Source organism: Cnephaeus nilssonii (assembly GCF_951640355.1).
Source record: "Cnephaeus nilssonii genome assembly, chromosome: 5".
In the NCBI taxonomy this organism is placed as follows: domain Eukaryota; kingdom Metazoa; phylum Chordata; class Mammalia; order Chiroptera; family Vespertilionidae; genus Cnephaeus; species Cnephaeus nilssonii.
In genome coordinates, this window is record NC_137076.1 from 31559877 (window position 1) to 31576123 (window position 16247).

The 16247-nt window shown below is 56.9% G+C and overlaps 2 protein-coding genes across 3 annotated transcripts; one reads left to right on the forward strand and one right to left on the reverse strand.

The window, feature by feature from the left end:
* Window positions 1–3036: 3036 nt before the first annotated feature.
* REEP6 (receptor accessory protein 6) lies at window positions 3037–8560 on the reverse strand. 2 transcript variants are annotated; one of them, XM_079770214.1, is made up of 6 exons: window positions 8334–8560; window positions 5283–5376; window positions 5066–5204; window positions 4564–4732; window positions 4266–4352; window positions 3037–3955 (listed from the first exon to the last, which is right to left on the reverse strand). In XM_079770214.1, exons 1-6 carry the CDS (start codon window positions 8446–8448, stop codon window positions 3918–3920), a joined length of 642 nt encoding a protein of 213 aa, XP_079626340.1. In that variant the 5' UTR covers window positions 8449–8560; the 3' UTR covers window positions 3037–3917. The 2 variants fall into 2 exon arrangements, with proteins under 2 accessions (XP_079626340.1, XP_079626341.1); XM_079770215.1 differs by lacking the exon at window positions 4266–4352.
* Window positions 8561–9394: 834 nt separating this feature from the next.
* Window positions 9395–15268, forward strand: PCSK4 (proprotein convertase subtilisin/kexin type 4; the record flags this gene model as incomplete). The annotated part of the gene is made up of 13 exons (XM_079773307.1): window positions 9395–9589; window positions 9858–9962; window positions 11813–11905; window positions 11980–12108; window positions 12201–12277; window positions 12374–12462; window positions 12731–12903; window positions 12987–13199; window positions 13731–13831; window positions 13908–14011; window positions 14081–14198; window positions 14453–14632; window positions 15226–15268. 13 exons carry the CDS (start codon window positions 9395–9397, stop codon window positions 15266–15268), a joined length of 1620 nt encoding a protein of 539 aa, XP_079629433.1.
* Window positions 15269–16247: the final 979 nt, after the last annotated feature.

The following is a 16247-nucleotide window of genomic DNA, read 5'->3' on the forward strand; positions in this document are numbered from 1 at the left end:
CCCTCACCTTCTTCATGTCTTTACTGGAATGTCATTTTCATAGACAGGCCTTTCTCTGACCCTGACATTGCAGCCCTGGCCCCCTCAACTTCGGCTGCATTTTCCCCATGTCATTCACCTTGCTCTCTGACATGTTTTTTTTTTTTTAAATTAAATCTTTTTTTTTTTTTTTTATCGATTTAAGGGTGAGGGAGAGAGAGAAATATCATATCATCATTGTGAGAAACATGGATCGGTTGTCTCCCATATACGCGCTTGACTGGGAATCGAACCCGAAATCTGGGTATGTGCCCTGATCAGGAATCGAACCCACAACCCTTAGATGCACAGGATGATGCTCCAACCAACTGAGCCACAGGCCTCCCTCTGACGTGTTATACATGTATCATGCCAATTGTTGCCTTCCCAAACTCCCAGGAGTGGGAAACTTTTAACTCTCTGTGTCCATACAGTAACCCTGGCTCCCAGAGCGGTTGGGATACAACACGCGCTCAATATCCGTGTAACACTCAGCACTTCCTCCTCCTTTGTTAGAGTTCTCAAGGATGAGGACGCGGGCAGTGGTGTTGGTGGCTGCAGAGGGCTGCCTCCTTTTTTGGGAAAACTGTCTTAGAGTCACCACCAGCTGGGAACTGCAAGGCTGGCTAACGAGTGAGGGGCTTGGCATGTCAAAGGATTGCAAGACTTGGCTGATGTGTTTGGGCAAAAACTGAGTGTCTGGGTCGGGGACGGTCCTGCGCCAACGCACTGGGGTCTTCGCCTTCCGACGCCGCGCATACCCACCCCGCGGAGCGTGTGCAGAGCGGACACCACTGCGGCGGTCGTGACGGCCGGCAGGAGGTTGGGGGGTGGGCGGGAGGTGGTGGGGTCTGTGGGAAATGGCTGGCCAGGGGCCCTGAGACTCGTGAGGACCTGAGGCCGCATAAGGCTGGACTGAGGTTGAGCAGAGTCGGCCAAGCGTAGGCCTGGGAGTCGCTTTCATCCCTGGTGGGAGGGTGGTGGGGCCTGTTCGGCGGGTCCGAGGGGAACTCGACCGGGCTGCCTTTTCTGCTAAGCCTTCCTAGTGCTATTAATAAGTTTAGCAAATATTCAATGACCTGCTACTATGTTCCAGGCGAACACAGCCCGGAACAGACAAAAATATCAGCCACTGTGGCGCTCACGGTCTAATGGGGGAGGCATTCGAGAGGCAAGAGAAATAAGTAAAACACGTCATGTTGAGATGGAGACGTGGCGAGTCATGTAGATTTTATATGGAGCAATCAGGGAAGGCCTCGCTGCGAAGAAGACATTGGAGTCAAAACCTGAAAGCAGTGAGGGAGAGGGTGAAGGCACAGACCCCCAGGCGCCTCTCCGTTCTGCAAGGATCTCCAGGGCCCTCTTCAGCTAGTCCCTCACCTGAGCGAGGTCCCCCAAGGTCAGGTTCCACAGCCTGTGACTGTCCCTGCCCTTGCCTCTCTCAGGCCGGCCCTTCCTCATTTTACAGGTGTCAGCTCACTACCACCTCAGGCCTCTCTCCTTTTTGGTCACTGCTTCCTTTTCTCTTCCTATTTCTCGGGTACCCTCTTCCCATTTTCTGTCTCCCTGTCCTCAATGTAAATGGCAAAGATGTTCGTTTTACTCACTAGTGAATACCCAGCATTTAGTGTGGTGCCCTCCTCTGCCACATACTAAAGACTATTTTTTTTATATATTTTATTGATTTTTCACAGAGAGGAAGAGAGAGGGATAGAGAGTTAGAAACATCGATGATAGAGAAACATCGATCAGCTGCCTCTTGCACACCCCCTACTGGGGATGTGCCCGCAACCAAGGTACATGCCCTTGACCGGAATCGAACCTGGGACCTTTCAGTCCGCAGGCCGACGCTCTATCCACTGAGCCAAACCGGTTTCGGCAATCCTATTTTTTTTTAATTGAAAGAATAATAGAGACTAACTGCCTGCCAAAAAAAGAAAGAAAGAAAGAAAGAAAAGAAACTGAGTGTCTCCAGACATTGCCCAGCACCTTTGAGAAAAAAAATTGCCCCCAGTTGAGAACCACTAAATTACAGCCTCAGAAGCACCTGCTGTGTCAGGGTTTGTGGTTCATCCTGCTAACCCTTCTCTTGTATTTGCATCGGAAGTTGTGGCCCCCTAGGATCATGGTGAAGCAGAGCTTGGGTGGCAGGAGCTGAGAGGTGAGATGGGTGGCCTGATGGATTCTGGGGGGCCCAGGTCCTCCCCAGCTGTGAAAGCAGATGCCTTTGTGTTACAGCCCCTTCCTCAGGGTACAAAACCTGGCCCCCAGGCTCAAGGTGCAGCTCATTGCAGGTGCAGTTCAGGCTTCAGGCACCCCTGCTTCCACTGAGACCGCCTCCTGGTCCAGCTCCACTCCCACTCCCACCCCGTGCCCCAGCTTCCAGTTCAGGATCTGCCTCCAGGGATCTGTGCCTGTACAGGGGGCGTTCTATACGTATTTTAGATACTGTTGGATTGGATTTGCTCTTCTTTCTTTGGGCTTTTTTGCATCTGTATCCATTCCGGATTTCATGAGCAGGGTCATGCTGGCCTCACAAAGGAAACCCAAGTGCAGGTTGAAGGAGGCCCCATTAATGTTCACCCAGCTCCCCTCTCTCCATTTCCATTTCTGTCGACTACCAGCCCCAAGGCCTCTTTGCTGCCTGCAGAGGGATGCTGGCTGAAATGAATGGCCACGGCTCCCTCAGCACCTGAACAGAGGGTCTCAGGTGTGCACTGGACACAGGTTCCAGGCTTGGCCACACCCACTTCTTTGGCTCCTTCCCCTACCCACTCCCTACTGAGGCTTCCTGAGGTCCCCTTCCAGAAAAAGGACTTGTACTCGAATTCTCATCTCTGATTCATCTCAGCCACTTGGCAAGACCATAATTCTGGGCCTCGGTTTCTTATCTCTAAAGTGGGGCTGCACAGCAACCTCTCCTGATCAGATGGGAGGATCCCTGCAAAGAACACCTGGTTCCCCCGCTCCACCCCCCCCCCCCCATACACACACCCAGGACAGATGGCAAAAGAAGGCTCTGCCAGATGTACTTTATTGAGCCCTCTCCTAGCAGGATAGGTGTTTCAGGCGCCAGCAGTGCTGTAGGTACTGGAGCCAGGAGTGGTGGTGGGGCCAGCTGCAGGTGACTTCAGTGGTGGACTCTGAGCTGTACTCCAGAGGGGACTCAGAAAGGTAGGATACAGTTAGCTCGGGCACTGGGGTACTGGTTGGGGGCTGCAACTCGTGCACTGAGGGACTGGTTGGGGGCTGCGTTGGGGCCTTCTTCTGATGTTTGTTGGACTTAGAGGCCTTGGGGGGCGACTCCCCTGGTCTATTGGGTCTGTTGTGGGGCGGCACGGGGATGGTGGTACCACTGGGGGATAGCTGCGCTGGGGCCTTCTTCTGATGTTTATTGGACTTAGAGGCCTTGGGGGGCGACTCCCCTGGTCTATTGGGGCTGTTGTGAGGCTGCACGGGGATGGTGGTACCATTGGGGGATGGCACAGTAGGGGGGGGCTGGCTGGAGGAGGGGCTGGGATGCTGCACAGAGCCTGAACCAGAACCAGAGGACTGCTGGGCTGGCTGGGAGGGGCCCAAGGAGGTGATGGATGGTTGAGGGTGCTGCTGGCCAGAGGCCTGGGGCTGGTTGGAAGAATTGGCTCTTGACCTAGATGCTTTTGAGAAAGACTGGACCTGGGGTTTGCCAGGCAGCTTGGAGCCATTGGTAGAGCCTGCGGCCCAGGACTGAGAATGGGACAGGCCCAAGGTGGTACGTGAGGCGTTTCCAGAGGCTGGCTTGCTTGGGGCTAAGGGAACAGTGAGGGTCTGTTCTGAGGAATCAGTTGAGGAATCCGTAGAGGACATGGTGTCTTTTAGCTGGCCGGCCAGCATATCTGCACGGGGGCTGGGCGGGGACTTCACTTGTTCTTCTGGAACTGAGACACGCTTACTTTGGCTGCAGAGAGAGGGCCATGGGGGTAAGGTAGGTCTGGTCGAGCTCTCAGGTTCTGGGGCTGTGCTCAGCTGCTAGAGAGTGGGATGGAGGCTGCTGGGGACCAAGGTAGGGTCAATGGCCATCCTTAACAAGGATAGTCATCTGCATATATTCACACATATGCAGGTACACATGCACACAATCACACACATAAATGAACTCACAAACCAACCCACTGTCATACACACACACACACATGCATGCATGCACTCACACCTGCGCATATGCATGCATACACATATAAAACTTACTTCCTAGGGGTGGGGGTTACCTAAGGTTGGCTCCAGTAGCAGCGGGGGGCCCACCACCATAGCTGCTGGGGTGATGAGAGCCCGGCTTCGGGCCAGGGTCTGCAGGACTGGTTTCCGAAAGCATAGGAGAGAAAGGCAGACAGTGAGAAGGGAAGCCAGAGCGCCTGATGCCAACGGCCAAGATGCCAGATGGAGACCAGTCAGAGTCGGGAGGAGGGGAGGCAGGAGTGAAGGTAAGCAGGGGTGGATAGGCTGGAAGATAGACAGACAGACCCAAACTGGGACAAACGAACTCCCCCATGCCCTAAAGGCACACACCGTCCCGGGTTATTCCTGCTGCCACGTCCAGGGCTTGCCCGCTGAGGTCTCTCATGATGTTGTCCACGGCCTCGTGATGCTTTAGAAACAGCGGGCGTATGATTCGACGATACAGCACGTGAGCCCCATTCCACGGCCCGGGAATCATGCAGAACAACAGGAAGCCGCACTGCGGGCATGGATGGCAGTTACGCTCGGCCTGGATCTGTGCCCCGGGAGGAGGGGTTGGACCTCTTCCATCAGACACTGGGCTATGTGGACCTAGGCCACCCCCAACAGACACCCCTTAGGATTCGTCTGGCCACCCCATCAGACATCCTTTTGGATGGGCTTGGGCTGCCCCCATCAGATACTCCCCTGGCTGGGCCTGTTTCCACAGGGAAGGGGCTGAGTCTCCCCCGACACCCGGGGAGGCAGCAGGGCGGGCCCCTCAAACCCCAGTCTCTGGTTGCCTGCCTGCTCCCAGGAGATCCCATCCTGTGTGTGTTCCAGTGGTGCGTACCTTTCCCACGTAGTAGAAAGGGAACCAGGACAGGAGTAGATCGCTGAAGAACTCGGCAAGCCCGAATAGGCTGTACACCACCCAGTAGGTGAGCCACACAGTGTCGTCTTCCTTGCTTGGACTCTCGATAGCTTTTATCCTGGGGGGAGGTATGAAAGAATCAGGGGCTGCCTGGAGCCCCTCATGCTCCCCACCTGGACAGCCCGGGGGCACTCACGAAGCATATGCGGGGTACACAAAGCCGATGAGATTGCATAGTAGAGGTGCCCCGTAACCGAACAGAAGATACAGGCTTAGCAGAGTGGTGGCTCCTGCAGAAAAGAGGGCATGGGTGGGGGGTCTGGCTCACTCCACACCCAATCCGCAGGCTCCCAGCATCCTCTTGGCCTGGCGGATGCACCCCACAGAGTTGTCATTCCTCCCACAAGCCTTGGTGACCCCTCCAGGGTGTGCTAGTCTCCATACAGCACCTGGATGACCCCCACCATGGCTCTGAACACTGAGTCTTGTGTCTGTAATTAGTTAACATATCTATCTCCCCTATTGTACTGTGAGCTCCCCAAAGGCAGGCAGGGTCCTCGGCCCTGGTGGATACAGAGTAGCTGCCCAATAAACACTTGCTAAATAAGGAATCATCTGCAATTATAACCACCTCACCCTGGGCCCTATAAGAGGGGTTGGGCACATGAGCCCATCATTTGAATGCAAGTAATAGGAGAAAAAACTAAAACTGAGGCCATTTTATCATTAAAATGTGATTACTGGTGAGTGGACAAAGGCAGAGGCAATTTAAAATTTCATCCTAGGCCTGGTCAGTGTGGCTCAGTGGTTGAGCATCGACCCATACACCAAGAGGTTGCCAGTTGGAGGCATGGGTTGCAGGCTCGATCCCCGGTGGAGGGCATGCAGGAGGCAGTCGATCAATGATTCTATATCTCCCTATCCTGTTCTCTTTAAAATCAATAAAAATATATTTTCAAAATATCATCTTAGTGTGGGGTTTCTTAGTCTGGGCTGACATCTGGGCCAGGTCCTCCTCTTTGTGGGGCTGGATCCACCCACTCTACCAGGAGCAGGCCACCATGACACCACAGTTGTCCCCAGACACTGCCCAGTGTCCTAACAGGGGCAGTATGGCCCCATTTGAGACCCCCCTTGTCTTAGGCGGCAAAGGGCAGTACAGAGCCTCTCCGATCTTGGAGAGCCCTCTGTTCTTCCACTCACATGCCATGTGACACTGAGAAAGTCTCTCTCTTCTTGAAGACTCAGTTCCACCATCTGTCAATGGGGTATAGTGACCCTGCCTCCTAGGGTTGTTGTGGATTAGCTAAATACACTCATCAGAGAGGACTTATCCTCTCCATACATTACTGAGGGACTTCTGGTCACAAAAACACTCCCAGCAAAGAGGCTCAGAAGAGAACAGTGTGGGAATATGGGGAGCCAGGAGCATTAGCCACTCTGAAAACCATTATTGTAACTCTCATATCTAAGTGCTGCTTGTGTGCTTCTCTGTTCTGTCTCATGCAGTGATAAGACCCAAACAAAAGCTCTCGGGGGAAAGGGCTTGCCCAGGGTCACTGAGGAGCATTTACAGCTTCCCACGTCCTTCACAGAGGCCACCTTCTGGACCAAAGGGCAGTCGCGCATACACTTCCCTCCACCTGCATTAGTTTGTATCCCAGGCCTGGTGTCAGAAGTGGAGCGAGTCCTCCCCAGCTGGCTCCTCTGGCTTTCCTCCTGTTACCTGGGATAGGGTATTTGGCCATCTGGGGCATGTGGAGCCCAAGGGTTCCCACATCTGGGCAAGGGGGTGGGGGAATGTCACCTCTTCCTCAGAAACAGCTAGTCAGAGAGCAGTGGCTTTCCCGGGGCACCCCTCCCCTCAATCCCTATTCCTGCAGCCTCAGCAATAGGAGGATGATCTTGTACATGGGTTGCGGGGGGGGGGGGGGGGGCGGGCAATGGCCTGAGATCAACAACAGATGGGGCCCAGGGGGTGAGGAGAGGTGAATACTTCACACAGGGCAGGTGGCAGGGGCATCCTCCCACATAGCCCTTGCCTTTTTGGGCCTTAGTTTCCTTCCTTTAACTATCAGCCTCCCTAGTGGCCTCTTCCCAGTGGGCCCCACCCCAGTTCTCTATGACCTAAATTCCCCAACCACTGGTACCGAGATGTGGAAAGCCAGGCTTGCTCGAATGGGCAGGTCCCTGGCTAAGCAGACATAGTTGGGCAATGGGAAACTGGGGGACAAATTTCAGACCCTCAGGGCTCCCTGGCATGGGGATCTCTGGCTGGTGGGAAAATGGGAGTTAAGTGGACTCCCAGCATCTGCACATAGAAGGTGCTCAAAACACCTGGCACTGTCTGCACACAGAACATGCTCCCGCCCCCACCAGCATCCTTGTGACTTATTCCAGGAGGTCTTCCTAGAAGAAGTGGCAGAGTGGGTGCGCCTGAACATCACAAAAGAGAGAAGGAAAGCATTTAACCATTTACTAACTAGACAGTCGCTGAGAGTGGCAGGGGTCACCCCAGGTTATTGAGGAGGAAAGAAAGTGGAAGGACTAGAACGGTAGTTACAGTCAGGGGTGGCTGGAGCCCCTTCTCCCTGGTTTTCTATCCAATCTTTCTCTAACCCCACCACAGCTGTCAAACAACCCAACTCCAACTCAACTATTCATTCATAGTAGGCCAGGTGAGAGGAGAGGGCACACCAAGAGGGGAAACAATGGGAGAGTAGGTGGGAATGACCCTCCCTCTTGGCAGGGAGTATCCCCTCTAAAAAAACAAGATCTCTACATTGGCTTTCAGGCTGGGGGTCATCTGGGAAGGAGGTGAAGAGACACTCAGGGCACTGGCGCCTATCTGACCCCTCTTCCCCTCTCCTACCCTTGGGGCCTGCAGGGCAACTGGAAGAACCGGACTTTGGCCTGGCGAGCACCCAGAGCTCTAAGAGACGGGGCAAAGGACGGCCTCCAGACACGTGGACCAAAGTGTGGGTGCTGCAGGGGCCCAGAAAAGGGGTGACCTTCGCCCAAGATGGCACGGCGAGTGCAGGGGAGGGGCTGCGGGTTCACCCAGGACCCCTCCCCAGCCAGGATCTCAGCCTCCCCACTGGACAGTGGGCGCTCCCCTCCATAAGGCCCGAACCCTGCAGCTGGGGCAGGCCGGATGTGGGGCAGGCTAAGACCCAGGTGCCCCAGAGCCTCAGTATGCAGGTCGGTGAAATGGGGCGACAGCTCTGAGCGCCCTCGGACGGCTCACCTGCTGCCAAGTACCGCTTGTCGACACCGGTCTTGGCTTCGAGCGCCCTTAGTGCCTCGGTGGCCAAGTTCCTCTGTTCCAGAAGACGCTCGAAGCGCTGGCGCAAGCCGTCCATGGCAACGGCGGGACCGGGGTTGGCAGCCCGAGCTCGATCTCGGCGCTGCGCACCGGTCCCGCCTGGCACGCGCCGCCTTCTTCTGAAGAGAGTCGCACCGTTCTGCTCGCGGGCTGGTCTTTGCCTCCAGTTTGGTCCCCGCCCCCTGCCCGACGCACCGGCCAATGGGAGGGCAGGGAGGGCAAAGGAGGTGGGGCCTGCCCCGTCTCCCCTGCCTCATTGCCCTCTGGCGGGCGGTGGCCGCCGCAGGCGCCACATGAAGGAAGGGGGCGGGGCGCAGAGGCCTAGGGCGCCGATTGGTCGAGGAGGAGCGGGACGTAGCTGATTGGAGGGGCGGGTCTTGGCCAGGGATTATTGGCTGAGCGGTGGTGTAAGTGGAGCTGGGGGAGGAGAGAAGCGTGCTGTGGTAGACAGAGTTGGTGGGAGGGGCCTGAGAAAGAGCAGAGTTGATTGGAGAAACGGTAAGGAATCATTAGCAAGAACAGAGGAGGGGCGGGGCATATTATAAAGACTGCGGGAAGGAATCTGAAGGGCGGGTACGGGGCGGAGCTAAATTGAGGAAGTGAAGCTCACTGTAAAGAGCAATCCTGGTTGGACGGGAGAGGAGGCCGGGCTGATTCTAGGGAGGGGTGTGTAGGAAGGGGTGCGGCTAAATAACAGGGCGGGGTCAATCATAACAATAGTGGACTCCTCTGGGTCAGAAGAATTGGGTCACTGTACAAATAGGGAGACTGGGGTTCCAGAGGGTTTGGGTCTGCGTGTGTCCACCCTCCCATTTCTGTCGGGACTTCGTGCCTCCGAAGGGGAGACGCAAAGACCCCTGGGAGTTGAAGCCTTTCAAGGGTTGCTATGGTGCCGGGGGCGGGGCGGGCGCTTGGGCCAACGCGGCGGTTTGGCCGGGGGGAGGGGCTTTTGGAGGCCCGGCCCCGCCCCCGCCCCCGCCGCCATGCGGCCCACCCGGACTGCTCTCTGGCTGCGCCTGACCTTGCCCCTGGGCTTGGCCCTCGTTTGCCCCGCGTCTGTGGAGTTGGTCTCGGCCCGGGCCCCCATCTATGTCAGCAGCTGGGCCGTGCGGGTGTCTGAGGGTTACCGGGAGGCTGAGCGCCTGGCACGCAGATTCGGTTTCGTCAACCTGGGGCTGGTGGGTGGGACCCGGATGGACTGGAGGGGGCGGGACTGGACAACCCAAGACACTAGGCCCCGACAGATGACAGATGGGAAGGTGTCTCTCAGGTCCCCTAGATATGAAGAACTCCCAACCAACCCCTGCTTCAGATTCGAGGACCCCCAGAGGGCACATGAAGCTCATACCAGGGCATCTGGTTGGGGGAGGATGCAAACAAGGGGCATCCTGCAGGGTATCAGGGAAGCCGGATCCTAGCTATGACACTGCTCCCCCACATTCCCAGATCTTCCCTGATGGGCAGTACTTCCACCTGCGGCACAGGGGTGTGGTCCAGCAGTCCCTGACCCCACACTGGGGCCACCGCCTGCGCCTGAAGAAAGACCCCAAGGTGAGCCTGGCCTTGAGGCTGCCCCCTCAGGGTCTTAGACACCCCCTGTTATTCTTGTGATTGTTATGAATGGCTGTGATCTTTGGCAACTCACCTGCTCTCTCTGAGTCTTGGTTTTCTTTCACCTGGCCCTCCAGTCTATACAGTGGGGACCCAGATAGGGAAGATCCGTGGAGGGCAACAGATCATGCGTGTACGTGATGCACATTCCAGGGCCTGGCACACTATCAACATTTCTTATCAACCACCCCCCTTACCTCCTCTATTTTGACCTGAATGGTTAAGATTCCCAGGTACCCCATAAAGAGAGGCAGTTAACACTCTAGCTCATGGGAAGTAGGGTGGGGAATTGGCCCATTTTGTGATGAAAGAAGTAGTTCCAAAGAGGAAGAATGCTGCCTGAAGTCACCCAAAGAGACTGGCTGAATTGGGACCAGAACCCCGTCTCTAGATGCTCAGAGAGATGACGAGGAAAAGATATTAGATGCCAAGCTGAGGATTTGAGGCTGAGTCTGGCAAGCCCTTTAGGGCTTGCCGATGGATCAGATGCATGGGACAGTTCCCAAGACTGGAGCAGAGCAAATGGGGAGATGATGGCCCTCATTGCTGAAATGGGAGTACAGGGACATGAGTTGGTTTTGGGGGAAAGGGGTGGGGAGATCAACAAGGAAGGAGGAAGAGCAAAGATCTGAGAATGAGCAGCCCAGTCAGGCAGAACAACATGTGCAAAGGCCCTGAGTGAGGCAGCCACTGTGACAGCAGCAGAGGGAGGCTTGTGAGGGCCAGAAAGGCAGGGCCTTGTGGGCCCTGGAGTGAGTGGTGGGGAGCCCTGGGAGGGTTTCAACAAAGAGTAAGGCTGCTACGTGTTGAGAATGAATTATAGAAGAAGAGTGGAGGGGTCTGTTAGAGCCGTGGTCGGCAAACTGTGACTCGCGAGCCACATGCGGCTCTTTGGCCCCTTGAGTGTGGCTCTTCCACAAAATACCACGGCCTGGGCAAGTCTATTTTGAAGAAGTGGCGTTAGAAGAAGTTTAAGTTTAAAAAATATGGCTCTCAAAAGAAATTTCAATTGTTGTACTGTTGATATTTGGCTCTGTTGACTAATGAGTTTGCCGACCACTGTTAGAGGACCAGGAGGTGGTAGAGAGCAGTGGCCACTGCAGGGGGGAGATGGGCAGGTCTTGGGCAGAGGGATCTAGAACAGGGATGGGGAGAGGGACAGAGTTGGGACCCCAGGACTCCATGCCACCTCAGGCAGTAACCAGTTATCTGTGGGCCCTGGGGATGGGTGCTCCAAGTGTCTCGGTACCCTCTGAGGGCAAAGCCCCAGGCACATGGGGACCCAGAAGAGCAGCCCCAGAAAACATAGGGTCCCAGGTTCGTCCCACACCACAAGCAGCAGACAACCCAGACACACATTCCACTAAAAACACAGCCTCACAGACAGTTGCCCCTTGTTGGACCCTGGGAAGAGGCCTATGCAGACCCTGGACACAGGCTTGGGCCCTTTGACCAAGAGTTGGCGGAAAGGGCTCAGAGGAGCAGGTCTTCGTTTGTGGAACATGGCCCCCTAAAGTGCAGGATAGCCCAGCTGGTGTGGCGTAGGGGTTGAGCATCAACCTATGAACCAGGAGGTCACAGTTCAATTCCTGGTCATCTGTCCCCAGTGGGGGGCCATGCTGGAGGCAGCCGATCAACGATTCTCTCTCATCATTGATGTTTCTATCTCTCCCTTCCTCTCTGAAATCAATAAAAATATATTTTAAAAATAATAAAGTGCAGGATAGCTGGGAGGAGGGCGAGCTAGGCTTGTTGATCCAGCCCCCTCCCTTGCTGCATGTCCCCCTCAGGTGCAGTGGTTTGAGCAGCAGACTCTGCAGTGGCGTGTGAAGCGCTCCTTAGTGGCACCCACAGACCCCTGGTTCTCCAAGCAGTGGTACATGGTGAGCGGGCTGGGCCAGGTGGTCGGGCCAGGCCAGGCCAGAGCCCTGCTAACTCTAGCCCCCACCTGGCATAGAACAACAAGATGCAGCCGGATCTAAACATCCTGCAAGTCTGGAAGCAGGGGCTGTCAGGCCAGGGCATCGTGGTCTCTGTCCTGGACGATGGCATTGAGAAGGACCACCCAGACCTCTGGGCCAACTATGTGAGCCTGAGTTGAACTGGGGCAGGGGCTGCCCCTCTTCCCCCGGCCCCATGGCCTGTTTCAACCCCCTCACATCCCCACCTTACCCCTAGGATCCCTTGGCCAGCTATGACTTCAACGACTATGACCCAGACCCCCAACCACGATACACTCCCAGTGATGAGAACCGGTGAGCCTGGCATGCTACAGGGGCCTGGGGGTGGCCCTTGTGCCCTGTGAGGGCCAGGTGAGCTGTGACGGGCACTCCTCTCTGCCCTGACACCAGGCACGGGACCCGCTGTGCTGGGGAAGTGGCAGCCATAGCTAACAACAGGTTCTGTGGTACAGGCGTCGCCTACAATGCCCGAATTGGAGGTACTCCGATGCGCCAAGGATAGGGGCTGGATGAGCTGGCACTGGGTGGCTGGTAACACCAGGGAGATTTGGCAGATCAACCAGGGGAGGAAACTTCTTGGTGTCTTCGCCTTTGTTGCTTAGACTCAGGGTGTGGAGAGCTGAGCCTGCACAGATGCCTCCACTCCCCAGGAGCAGAGAGAGGGGCTGGCTAGGGTGTTGGGAGCTGGCCTGGATGGGTGAGGGTGCCGGCAGGCTGTCTGCAGAGGACCGACAGCTGCCTGTGCAGGCGTGCGCATGCTGGATGGCACCATTACCGATGTCATTGAGGCCCAGTCACTGAGCCTGCAGCCGCAGCACATCCACATCTACAGTGCCAGCTGGGGCCCTGAGGACGATGGCCGAACGGTGGATGGTCCAGGCATCCTCACCCGAGAAGCTTTCAGGCGTGGCGTCACCAAGGTGAGCAGGAGCTAGGGTTTTGGAGGGCCTGTGCCTGCATGAAAGGCTGACATCCCTATCCCCTGTCCTGTCCCCATCTGCAGGGCCGAGGTGGGCTAGGCACGCTCTTCATCTGGGCGTCTGGCAATGGTGGCCTGCACTATGACAACTGCAACTGTGATGGCTACACCAACAGCATCCACACTCTCTCTGTGGGCAGTACCACCCAGCAGGGTCATGTGCCTTGGTACAGTGAAGCCTGCGCCTCCACTCTCACCACCACCTACAGCAGCGGCGTTGTCACCGACCCCCAAATTGTGAGTGGACCCCTTCACCATGCTCACTCTGTCTGGCCCAGCCTGGTCCCCCCAACTTCCCTCTTGTCTCCCCACCTTCCCTCCAGTCCCCATGTCTTCCCTCCTATCCTCCCAACTTCCCTCCAGCCCCCCCTACCCCCATCCCTGCCTTCCCTCCATTCCCTCACCTTCTCTCCAGTTCCCCAACCTTCCTTCCTGTGTCCTCACTTCCCTCCTATGTCACTATCTTCCCTCCTATTCCCCCACATTCTTTCCTGTCCCCTCACCTTCCCTTCTGTTCCCTTCCCTTCCTTCCTCTCAGGGATTGCTCCTGCAGTGCTGGAACATAAACATGGGTCCCAGGCCCCATCCCGCTGTTGCCCCTTCACACACCCTGGCCTGTGTTTCTGGGGTGTGGACCTGGGCAGTGCTCAGGCCCCTTGTCTGGTGTAATGCTTGCTCTGAGGTGCCTTCTTGAGTCCCTGGTTCCATGTGAACAAGGGCTGGGTTTTCATGTGCACCAGGCCCCCGAATCCCCATCTCTGCCCCCAGGTCACCACGGACCTGCACCACCAGTGCACCGACAAGCATACAGGCACCTCGGCCTCTGCCCCACTGGCTGCAGGCATAATCGCTCTGGCTCTGGAGGCCAAGTAGGTGACAGTGGAGACCCTACTACCACCCTGGACCCCCAGTTGTGGCCTCAGCTTATTCCCTCATCTCCCCCAGCCCGTTCTTGACATGGAGGGACATGCAGCACTTGGTGGTTCGTGCATCCAGGCAGGCACATCTTCAGGCTGAGGACTGGAGGACCAATGGTGTGGGGCGTCAAGGTACTGCATGGCCAGGTGGGGGTGGGGACACCAAGCCCACAGAGTGAGTGATGGCCCCCCTCCACACAGTGAGCCACCACTATGGCTATGGGTTGCTGGATGCTGGGCTGCTGGTAGACTTGGCTCGCACGTGGCTGCCCACACAGCCCCAGAAGAAATGTGCCATTCGAGTCCTCCACAACCCCACGTGAGCGTTCTCCTCGGTCCCAGCCACTGTGCATTACCTGCCAACTCCCCATTCCTCCCCCAAAACCTGTCACATCTCCAGCCCTCTCCCACACCTGTCATTAACACCCAGGCAAGACACTTGGGAGGCAGGCCCTGAGGCCTCAGTAAATCCTAAAGGTGGGTCCCATGATCTGAGCCCAGACCCTGCCTGCTGGCCGCCCATCCCCCCAGCAGGCCAGCAGGAGGAGCCCTGATGCCCCATGCCACCCATAGCCCCATCCTGGCGCTGATGCACATGAGAAAGAAAGTGTCGGCCTGTGCTGGCCGTGCCAACTACATCCGCTCACTGGAGCATGTGCAGGTGAAGCTGTCACTGTCCTACAGCCGCCGGGGGGACCTGGAGATCTCGCTCACCAGCCCCATGGGCACCCGCTCCACACTTGTGGCCATCAGGTCAGGGTCGGGGGACCTGCCCTATGGGTCCACACAGGGAGGGGCAAGTGCACTTTGGAGCCAGGCGTGGCCTGCGCAGGGGTGACCAGTCCTGTGAGGGCCACTTCTGCAGGCAGCACTTGGCATTGCAGTCAGACACTTGCTGTGGCTCAGTAGCCCCTTCATGACTGTAGTCATCACCCTTTCACCCCACCCCCACCCGTCTGCCCCAGACCCTTCGACATCAGCGGCCAAGGCTATAACAACTGGATCTTTATGTCCACCCACTTCTGGGATGAGGACCCGCAGGGCTTGTGGACCCTGGGCCTGGAGAACAAGGGCTACTATTTCAACACGGGTGAGAGGCAGGCACAGGCCGGAAACTCTAAGGCCTGCCTGAATTACCCCACTGCAGTGGGGGTCCCAGTGATCTTGCATAGTAGAAATAGACATCAGTTGTCATCCCACAATGGCTGCTGGGGGCCGGGGCACCATCTGAGTCTGTAGCTCCAGGGTGGGGTGGGGATGACTGGGGAGTGGGGTCCAAAATGGCAGGATTAGGCCACCAATAGTTTCTTCCCCTTAACCCCGCGCTCACCATGACCCCTGCCCAGGGACACTGTACCGCTACACACTGCTGCTCTATGGGACAGCTGAGGATATGACAGTGCGGCCTCCAGGCCCCCAGGTGACCAGCAGCGCGTGTGTGCAGCGGGACACAGAGGGGCTGTGCCAGGGTGAGTGCCCAGTGAGGCATGGCCCACTTGCTGGCAGTGTGCGTGTGCGGCCCAGGATGGGTAGGTGGGCCAGGGCTGTACGCCTCAGCCTCACCTCCATGTCCATGTGCCCCATGCAGAATGTCACAATCCTGCCTACATCCTGGGCCACCTCTTCCTCTCCCACGGCCCGTCGCAGTACTTCAATTGCCCCCAGAAGGCAATGACTGCTGGGTCTGGGTGCCCAGTCACAGTCATACCCACCTTGCATGGGTGCTTCAGCTGCCACTTCTGCTACACGTGCTGTGGCAGTTCCTTGCTCAACTGCATCACCTGCTGCCCACCATACATACTGGATGAGCATGGGGGCTCCTGCTCAGGGCCTGTCCCCCACAAAGGTCACCCCCAGCCCACTGGAACAACTCACCACTGCCACAGAGGCCACAGCCCGGCTGATCGTGGCCTTTGGGAACCCCCCTCCTCTGTAGTATCCTCTCCATGGGCTGCCTGCTCCCCTGTGTAGCCCTCCACCCAGTGCCGGAAGCCACTCCCATCACCAACTGCTGGCTGGACCCCAGAGACATTCCACTTTGGCTTAGGCCTCTGGTGGGGACTACTGCCCTGCTCCCTGTGTATGTTTGGGATGGAGGTGGGGTGGGATGGGGCAGAAGCCAGGCCACAATGGTGACCAACATCCCTTCTCTGCCCCAGAATCTGGGGGGAGGGGGAGGGAGAGCCAGTGATATTATCCAGAGTCTCAGGGACCATGTCTGACCTCAGAGTTTGCAATAAAGGCTTAATAGGAGGTGCCAAGTATCTGGTCTCCTTTGGGGCACAGCCAGTACCCCCATCCCCAGCCATGGTTGGGTGTCCCCTGTGCCCTGTTTGAAGATCACCTTCCCTGGCCATCAGCCCCTGGG